Source organism: Atta colombica, unplaced genomic scaffold, assembly GCF_001594045.1.
Source record: "Atta colombica isolate Treedump-2 unplaced genomic scaffold, Acol1.0 scaffold12, whole genome shotgun sequence".
Lineage (NCBI taxonomy): Eukaryota > Metazoa > Arthropoda > Insecta > Hymenoptera > Formicidae > Atta > Atta colombica.
The window spans coordinates 6251911-6262485 of NW_017259206.1; the positions used below are offsets into that span (position 1 = coordinate 6251911).

General features: G+C 39.8%; 2 protein-coding genes across 3 annotated transcripts in view; one reads left to right on the forward strand and one right to left on the reverse strand.

Annotated features, from left to right (window-relative positions):
• The window catches only part of LOC108694447 (serine/threonine-protein kinase S6KL), a 66728-nt gene that overhangs the window by 46211 nt on the left and 9942 nt on the right, over nt 1–10575 (reverse strand). The gene's annotated exons all lie outside the window — the stretch shown is intronic.
• LOC108694446 (enolase-phosphatase E1-like) lies at nt 1145–9976 on the forward strand. Its single transcript, XM_018203954.1, has 3 exons — nt 1145–1453; nt 7252–7811; nt 7930–9976. Exons 2-3 carry the CDS (start codon nt 7260–7262, stop codon nt 8899–8901), a joined length of 1524 nt encoding a protein of 507 aa, XP_018059443.1. The 5' UTR covers nt 1145–1453; nt 7252–7259; the 3' UTR covers nt 8902–9976.

Genomic DNA, 10575 nt, shown 5'->3' on the forward strand with positions numbered 1-10575 from the left:
GTCAACAAATTTCAAGGCCCTTGTTACAGTCAATAATGATACAAGATATGATAATTGCTTCTAACTATTGTTAAGAATTCTACAACTACACTGTTAGACATGTAATCACAAACTTCCTTTACATGTAGATGAAGCTCATGGTTACGAACGAAAGTAAAAGTAATGAATGATTTAACTAAAAATTAAGTTACAGTAGTTACTTAAATATAATGAACGTGTTAACATTAAATTTATAAGATTTGATGTACTTTTTAATAAAATTTTATGAAAAGTACATTAAATTTCATAAATTTTCATAAAAAATAATTAAATTTTTAATTAAATTTTATGTACATGTACACAAATATATTTTTTATAAAGATATTAAATTTAATGTAATGTCATGAAATTAAGTTCAAATTGTGTAACTTAAAAAGTTAACGAAATTTAAAAATATTTCTAATAGTGTAGTATTTAATTATAAATTTTAATTATAACCAGAAAAAGCACTTACAGGCATCCCTTTTCAGAAAATATATGTATTTTTAATTTTTTCGTACTATCACCATTCGATACAATAAATAATTTAACCCTTTAACTAACTGTCGTTTTAGATAATCAAGCACATCATGCGAATTAATTAACTTTATATAAATTGGAATAACGTACAAATGACTGCGAAGTAATAATAGGAAGTCTTAGTCGGCCATCTATTACGACATTCCCGCTCTTAGCTGAACGTACAGTACAATGTTGGCAGGGTTAAGCTCGTTCAAGGCGTGATCCCATTGGGTCAGCACAACATGAGCCGTGTTATGAATCCGTTGGCGAAGATCATCTCGATGAACCGAGCATGAAGTGCCGGGCATAGTCGTAGTCCGAAACAGAAAGGAGCGAAGAAATCGGCGAGCAAGTCAAGAAAAGGCAGAAGCGAGCGAGAGAGAAAGAGAGAGAAAGAGAGGCAGAAATGCGAGAAGCGGTGTAGGAGGAAGAAAAAGAGAGAAGGTGCAGGACAAGGAGAGAGATAAGGTAAGTAGAGAGTCCAAGAAGGGCGAAGAGAAGAGTAAAAGGGGCCCCTCCCGGTAGCTCGATCGGCGAGGAGGATCGGGGCCCCCTTACACGATCCTGGCCGTCAGCACGGGTGGGTAAATGGGTATATAAGCGGGGCCCCGGCGATTCCATCTCGACACACGACCCAACCTTCATCCCGATCGCCAACGATCCTTTGCAACGAGCGTAATCGCACGCGCGTGAGAAAAAAAAAGAGAGGGAAGACAAAAGAAGGAGAGACAGGGACAAGAACCTCCCCCGCGTTCTTTCTTTCGTTCTCCGATCGATCGCGAAGTTCGCGCGACCCGGTGAAAGCCGATCCGCGAGACAAGGAACAAAACAAGCCGAGAAGAGATCGTCCCGCTTGTGCCCGACGCCGACTCGATTGGCATTCTTCTACGTTCCACGGAGGAGAGAAAAATATGTGAGTACACAGTTCCATTTCTTTTTCGCAGAGTTCTATTATACCTCGACCGAAGAAACTCGCGCGTCTTCGCAGCGAAGAGATGATTTTTCGATCAGGAACCCCAATGAGCTTGTTGATCATCACGGATGACTCGATATTTTAATCGATCGATCAAAGCATGGATTCCTTCGTTGAACGATATTAGCTCTTTGGATATTAGCATCGTGCGAATCCGCAAGTAACTCCCTTCGATATAATCGATCACGTAAACGTTAAGTGGAACTCTTTTTCACTCCTGACACGTCATCGATTTATTATTTTTTAAATCCTACATGAAATCGTCCCTATGCATAATTTAGTTTCAAAACGAGTTACATTATAGATTACCGGTGAGCACCGATAATCGAGACCGTTCGATAAAATCTCAAGTCGCAGTGACATGTGCGGTCGACAGACGCGGTTGGTTGGACTTGGCACGATTATTAGCCTCACGTTTGTGCACGGGAGATTTTTCTCGCAGCTATAAGTATTTCTTTCGTAACACGCGTAGGACTCGATGCCGAGTAGCGGCTTCGCCGCGACGACGGGGATAGTTTTGAAAGTGGAGCGCGCGCGATAATGCTATTGTTCGCCGTCCGCGCTTGTATCCGTTCGTTCAATTAGTCGGGGCGCGGCGAATGCGGATTTTCGAAATAGCGAACGACGCTTCGACAAATGCCCTTCTCTTCTCTATAAAAATGTATTGCAATCCATTCCAAAATTAAATCTTGTCTTGAACTACACATTAAAAAACGTGGACGTGATTTTGACATAGATTTAACATGAATTTAATCATGATTTAAAAAGATCTTCTTACATCATAAATTTAACACTATCGGTGTCAATGCGAATCTGTTCAAATTTATTATACTTACAATCATGTCGTTTAGGTCCAGTTGATTAAAAAATTCTAAAAAATAAAAAGTTTTCACAGAAAAAATCTTACATTAACAAACAAAGTCATCAAATATTAGAAAAGAAAAACTCAAGAAAATAAATTACATATTGGATCAAATAAAGCTGAACAGAATTAAATCCATATTATTAGTTATTAAAATTTATATTATGTTTCTTATGATAACTATTAATTTCCAATACATTCAAACATATCTAACGTATAACATCTTATCTGGTTTATATCAATTTTCTCTTGCAACATTCATACACATTGCACGTAGAATTTATTTCAAATTACCGACAAACAAGATAAAAAGGCATTGCAATTGCACAGTAACGATTAAATTTATTATCAAAAACTCGAAATTTCATTATAAGTATTCCAATTCTCGCTGGATGTGCGTTGCGGCTAAAGGGTTAATAAAGAGAAATGAAGAGGTCAAAGCGAGAAAACGCACGTCGCTCGCGTGCCACGCTCCGTCATCGTTATACACATAATTTGTAGATTTCTCAAGAAGTACGTTTGCGTAATTTCGTGTTCCTCTACCGCTGCACGCTCCTTCCCGCCCCATAATTAGCCGGCTTAATCTGTCAATCTGCGAATTACCTGCGCCGCGACGACGTTGACTCGAGGTCGCCAACCGGCAACCATCTTGGCAAATCTCGCAATCGATAGTCAAACGTGCATTGAATCTCTGTTTAGAATCAACTCCGCGATCCCCGAAAATCTTCTTCATATCACGATGAAGCAGATTTACATGAGCTTAGATTCACATGAATCTAAGAGGAACAAAATTCGTGATTTTTGCGCTTATATGAGTAAAAATCTTATAATTACGAATTAAAGGAGTTTCGTAGCTTCAAATTAGACGAGCGGACGCCGCTCTTTCAACACGTCGCAATCAGAAAAGGCTGCGAGAGCTGAAAGGCTAAGAGAGAGAGAGAGAGAGAGAGAGAGAGAGAGAGAGAGAGAGAGAGAGAGAGAGAGAAGAGTAGAAGACTACAATCATTGACGTTGGAGCGCGCGACACTTCTTTGTAAGTGTAGTACCATTATTACACCTCTGATGATCTTGATGAGGTAATCGGCGTTCATCATCTTTCACAGGCATTTCCTGCGTCTATCGACCTGGCCGCCGAGCACTTATCTGTATTCGCGGTGCGATCAACGCGCGTCATCCTCATCGTGATTTCCTTCTGCTTTTTCTTTCTCTTCTTCATTTCCTTCCTTCGAAGATTGCATGGAGAATGGAAGATTCATAGAATAAAAAGAATAGAGAGAAGGAGAATAAAGAAAAGAAATAATGTAGGCAATATAGGCACAGAATAGAGAATGCCTCCGACTATCTATTTTACGTCTATGAGAAGATTACATCGATAGACATGATAAACACGCGTTCGTCCTCATGTAACCCGCAGTGTAGGAAATAATTAACAGACACGTCTATGTGATGCGCGAACAATAAGTCAACGGCAATGATACTTGAATTGGCTCACAATTAAGTTTATTGTGACTACGTGCCGCCGTCATATATCCAGTGTAATTACATCCGCAGTGAGCTTAGTTAATTCCACGCAAATATTTGGAGACTTAGGGACTGCGCACAATGGAAGAAGGAATTAGAAAGAGGAATAAGTATTAAGACTTCTTTAAATCAGAGAAATCTATCAGAAATTAGTTAAATCGAAATATACGATTTCTGGTTGAAATCTTAATATTTATTTCTATTCCTAATATTCCTCCATTGTGTGCAGGGTCTTATACTTCAGCTGCATCGAGAATCTCATAAATTACAATCTAGACCTATATTTTTGTAACTTTTTATAGAATTTATCTTTCCTCTTTTTCTTTCTGAAGAGAAAAAGAGAAAAAATGAACTGTCAGCAAGAAGTTTAACTAATGCTCGTTTTATCAATGTAGATTGATTTTAACTTATCTTTTATATTTTTCTAATTTTAAGAAGTAGAAAAAGATGAAAAGTAAAGAGTAGATAAAAAAATCGAGATTAAAATTAATTCACATTGATAGAAGTAGATATAAAATGAACAAACCTATCTATTTTATCTATCGAAACAAGCAAGCAACTATAGTTACGGTAATTAGTATAATTACCATGGAGATCAAAATCAGTTTATGCAATTGTAGATAAAAAGAAGTCCCAGTTTGCAATATGGACAGTTCCCACTTTCACGCGAAAGCGCATTGCGATTCTTGGGCAAAAGCGAGAGGGGAAAGCAGTTTCGATTTCTGTCGCTTTCTGTCGCGACGCCAAAGCGATTTCGGCAATATCGTCGATATGATATTATAGTGAAAAGACGGTCGGCTTCAGCAAGAACGCAATAACTGCCCCGGTCGCAATTGCATTGCCAAACGTGAAAACCCCCTCTCGATTTTATCGTCAAAACTGGATCCTTTTGCCACCTCTCGCCTCGTTCGCTGTTCGCCGCAACTACGCCTCGTTGTTCCCACCTTTATCGCCACTTCTCGCCATCCCTCTCGACTCTCAGTGTATTCCGGTTTGCCACAACCGGACGGTTTCCACTGTTCAGAGGCATACGACGAAGCCCCCGCTCTCGAGCAATTTGAATCGCTATGCCGTACGCGACTCGAGAATAATATATGCCTCACAACTTTTCCAGTTATAGCTAATTAATGCAGAATTATTATACTTCTATATGACTTATGAATTTTTAATTCGCATATCATCAAAAAATTGTTCTAGGAATACATGGAAAGAACGACTTTGCTGAAGTATCTAAAAATTTAACTAGATACAGATACTGAACTGAAAATTTTGATGAGCCATTAAAATAATTATATAGTATATAAAATAATTATATACGCTTAAATTGATGGCAAAAAGGTTTAACCTTTTTCAATCAGTTTAAGCATCCTTATACATAATTATTTTGATGATCTAAACAAAACTATTTTCAGATTTGTATCTAGCTGAATTTTTAGATACTTCAGCAAAATCATTTTTATTGTTTCACGATTTTTAATCAGTACTAGAACTCATAATTGGATACAAAAATTAAAAATTAAGTGTGATCTTCTACAATATAATAATATATAATATATTTTAATCGTCGAGTTCATTGATGAATTGATTAATCGACGATAGCTACGCAAAAAGACAGATTGGAAAAGCGATTGCTTCTGTCGGAGTGACTACGCTTAACTCGAGCTTAATGCATGCCGATCTAGCCGCACCAACTTGATGATGCGTAAATACCACGTCATTTGTCTCCTATTTCACGTACACCTACTCGCGAATGCAGAATAGTCTAGTGTTTCGCTATCGCGCGATGTATTTTGCGACATAAACACAAGTAGAATTTGCGATGTAAATTTATTATCCATACGCTTCGCAGAAAATACAAAGCGAACATTATCAACTTAATGTCTGTTTTCGTCAATATAATTAACTTAATTTCAGTTCAATTTTTGCTCATTTTTTTCTAGCATTAAAAATTAGAAAAAAATAAAGAATAAGGTAAACTGAAATTATTTTATATTGATGGAAATGGATAAATCTATCAATGAAAATAATATATTGTATATTTTATAAAAATCTATATTTTCTAAATTTTTTTAAGTATCTTAAAAAATAGTAGCTCAATTTTCAATCTTTAAGAATGAGATTTTAGAATAATAATTTCAGAATAATAAACATCCTAAAAATTTTAGATAATAATATTCGTTAAAGTAAGATCTGCTAAAAATTATAAAGGTTAATGATAAGACTTATTATTTTTAAATGTTCGCGCGTGTAACTCAAAAATTCGCGATTTCCGACATTTTATGCAAATCTTCCTTTGAGGTGTGAGAGATCCGTGTCCTTAACGTCTCATTTACCTCGTGTACAACGAAAGTCCGTGCAAGACGTTACAACTATTCTTTCTTATTTTTTTCTGCATTTTACGGAGAAAAAAATTGAATGTGCGGAGAAGCCGTAAATGCAAGCACATAACAAGCGTGAGGGGCACGCATCCTGTCATTAGTTCCATAATGTTCGCCTTATTCGATGCATTCGGTTCAATGTCATCCGTCCCTCTCCTTCCTGCCGATTCTCTCTCGCGACAATCCCGATAGTAATGTTCATCGGCATCCAGCGTTACCGTTCCTCCCCTCGAGGCCTTCTACAGCTCTCGTCCTCTCATTAACAATCATAGCTGTTGTCCTTTCGTCTCGCGATCTACAACTGGGCCCATTCATACATTCGGTCGTCTCGGCCATTCAGGCCGAGCTGTCACGCTGACAGTTTGCCCTCACGTCCGTTTGCCTAACTAGAAGATTGAGCGTCTCAATGTCTTCTCAGTGTGGATCCAAACGAATTTTGTTAGATAAAGAAAGATAAAAAATAATTGTAACCCTCATCGTAATCTTAATTAACACATATTATATATGTAATTGTATGTATGTCGCATATAACCAACAATAATTTTTATTATAAATATATTAGATGTAGTAAAAAGAAATCCATTATTTTTGCATGAAATTGAATGGAAAAATAATGGATTTCTTTTTACTACACCTAATATATAAAAATATATTTATTTCACAATGTCATTGTCATGCATGATCGTTTTTCATCATTTGCGGATAATGTAATGAATATTAGCATGAAAATACGCGCAACTAGTTATAAAATTAATTACGAAAGTAAAACCTTAAGATAATTTCTGCAGTCACAAAAGACTTATTGCGCGATATTTATATTCAGATATATTTGAGGCTATCGATTAAATACTTTTTCTGCAAATTCTTAGTGATTTAATTCAAATTAACAGAATTAAGTTAAGATTTTATCAAATGCTACGATGTAATAATTTAGTCAATTTTAACAAAAATGTCTAATATCGAACATCTTTTTGCAGATATCATAATGATAAAATTCACTGTGGTAACGATGGTATGCCTCTTGGGGCTGAAAATGATCGCTGCCATGCCAGTGGCCGATCATCAAGAGGGCCATCCTCCACAGCCAGTGGCTGATCATCATGAGGGCCACATTCCGCAGGTAATTGATGAAAAGACCGCGGTGAAATCTCTGAAGACGGCGGAGGCGGCCGTGCAGAGCAGCGTACCTGCAGAATCTGTAGCAGCTGGCCAACCAGCACAAGCAGCGGCTGAGCAACCAGCTGCTGTTAATGAGCCTGCCGTGAGAAGCAGCGAATCTGCTAGCGAAGCCCAGCCGGCCGAGGCGAAGCAGGACGAGCCGTTACAACCGCAACAGCCGACAGCAGCGGTGTCCGAGGAAGCTCAGGTGCAGCCCAAGTCCTCCGAGGAACAACTCGAGGAGAAGGAAGAGCCGAAAGTGTTGGCCACCGAGAAGAAACAAGAGCCAGAGACCCTGAAGGAAGCGGCATCCGAGACGAAAGAGTCTGTGCAGCTCGCGCCGCAGGAACAGCCGGCTGAAATCTCAGCCGAAAAGAAAGTAAGTTTTTTATTCCCCTGATTAAGTAATATTCTTTGTTCTTTTTCACTTTATTCTTCTTTTATATCATTCTTAAGTTAAATTTCATCCTCTAATTTTACATTGATATGCTTTTCAGGAAGAAAACATAGCCGTCGAAGCTAAAAGCGCGGAGGCGGTCGAACCTGCGGCCGAGAAGCCTGTAGCCATCGAGAAGCGCGCTGATGGCGCTGCCGAGAAGAAGATTGCTGTTAACGAAGAGCCGAAAGAGGAGAAGAAACTGGAGGAACCAGTGCAGCCAGCTGCGAAAAAGGAAGAGGAAATTCCTGCGGTCGCCGCCACCGAGGAAAAGAAGGTTGAATCGAAAGCTGAACTACCGAAGGAATCTGAAGGTCACTCGCTCGCCCACGCCAAGATCGATGACAAGTCCGACCGTGTGACCCGCGATGCCGAGGAATCCGCTGCGCCCGCCGCCGCCGCTGCAGCAGCTCCCGCCGCAGCTGCAGTTCCTGCCGCTCAGGAACCTGTTCAGCTGCAGGAGAAATCCGCGCCTGTCGAGGCCGAGCAAAACGCAGCGCAAGCAGCCGCGCCGGTAGAGGAACCGAAACCAGCTGAGAAGAGCGAGAAGATTGAAAAGAGCGAGCAGCTAGAGACAGCACCCGCCGAACAGCCAGCTGTCAAAGTCGAGGAACCAGCCAAAAGCGAGGAGAAGGCAATTGAGGTAGCTGCTAAAAAGGAGGCTGAGAAGGAACCGAAGAGTGCTGACTCTCCTGTCCAGCAAGTGGAAGCGGCGAAGGAACAACAGCCCGCACAGCCTCAAGAATCTAGCCAGATCAAGCGAGATGCGGCGGAAGCGCCAGAGCAGCCTCAGGCTAAGTCGGACCTTCCAGCCGCTGAAGAGCAGCAGCAGCTAGCCCAACAACAGCAACCACAACAGCAACAGCAGGAAATCGCTAAAGAGGTGAAGGAACGCTCCGATGATTCTTCCGAAGAGAAATCTTCCGAAGACAGCAAGGAAGACACCAAAAGCAGCGAGGAGGAAAAATCTTCCGAGGAGCAGAAGAACGCCAAACCGAAGCTGGGAGAATTGCTCCCGAAACCCGAGCAGTAAATCTCGGCACGGGGAGGGTTTGATTGATGAGTAACCTCAGCAGCGCGGCAGCAACAGCAGCAGCAGCATCATCTCGAGGAGAAGTAAACTGCTCCTCGGGACGAGCTCAGGCATCGACGTCTCTAATCACCGGGACGTGGGCACGAGTTCGTCGCGAGAAAACTGGAGCAGAAGTGAGAAAGAAAGATGTATGTGTGTGTGTGTGTGTGTGTGTGTGTGTATGTGAGTGTGGGTGTGTGTGTGTGTGTGTGTGTGTGTGTGTGTGTGTGTGTGCATACGTATGTATGTTGTGAAAGAGCGAGAATACGAATGTCAGAGTAAGAAGCACTCTCAGCGATAAATCCGGAAAATGTGAAAATACTGCACAGCGTGAATGTCGGAGAAAGAGAAAAATAAAGAGAGAGGGCGAGAGAGAGAGAGAGAGAGAGAGAGAGAGAGAGAGAGGAAGAGAGAGAAAGAGAGAGTGCAAAAGAGCGATCCCATCGACCCCCATCAATCTTTCTATAGGGTAGGGTTATCCGATCTTTGATGGCGCACTACGATCTCGGTAGCGCATTTCCGGGAGCGCAGGACGATCGCGTGTTACCGGATGCTGCGACACGTGAGCGAACGACACCGTGTATCGATCGTATCTTCGATACGTGGTAATCGACGTCCGTGATCCGAAACATCGCGAGACGGCAGACGGAGAACACGCGGCAGTCTATCACAGAATGCCAGCTTGGCCTGGCTCCGAGCTGGCATTCCCGTTCGTCCCGGTGGACATCGCGATCTGTCCGCGGGGACGAACTCTGCTCCCCTCCCTCCCCCCCGATCAATATCTTTCATTCCCTTTATAGAATCCCCATCCCTTGTGTCCGAGAATGACACATCACTACAACATCCGATAAGCTCATCCCGATAAACTATAATAGTAAGTAGTTCGACTCTCTCTGTCTTCTTTTTAGAGATACATGTGTCATTATTATTATTGATTATTATTACGATTTAGTACCAATACCACTATTATTATTAATATTATTATTTGTATTATTGCTATCATCATCGTTATAATAATAATTATTATTATTACTGTGAATCCCCCGACGGCCTCATGTTACTATCAACCGCCCATTTATGGATCGTTCGTGCTCGTTCACGAGCAAGTTCAAGTTTCAGATTTTAATAATACAGAAGTGCAAAAGTATAGAATTTTATGATCATAATTACGGGACTCCACTGAGTTTATACATAAACAGAGATATTTTTCAAGCAATATACTGAAACGAAAATAGACTTTTGAGATCGGTACTGTATAGAATCATACATAATTTTCTTCTAAAATTCGTAATATTTTAATATTATTAATACACTGTTAAATTCAAATCAAATTATTTAATTTAAATTATTTTTAATCATTTTTCTATAGATCGCCATTGCTCCTTCTCAATATGTCGTTAATTTAAACAATGAACAATTTCGAACTTGACAAAATGTATATAATTTTATTCAAATTTGATTTGTTATTCACTAAGTGCACGTTAATATAAATATTTAAAATTAATTAAGAAACTAATCAAGAATGGATTTACATTTTAACACACATGAAAGTTAAAAATAACAAAATGTTATTTAACTAAAGGGATTGAATTATTATTACTCTTTTGCTATCTCTATATATATATATATATATAT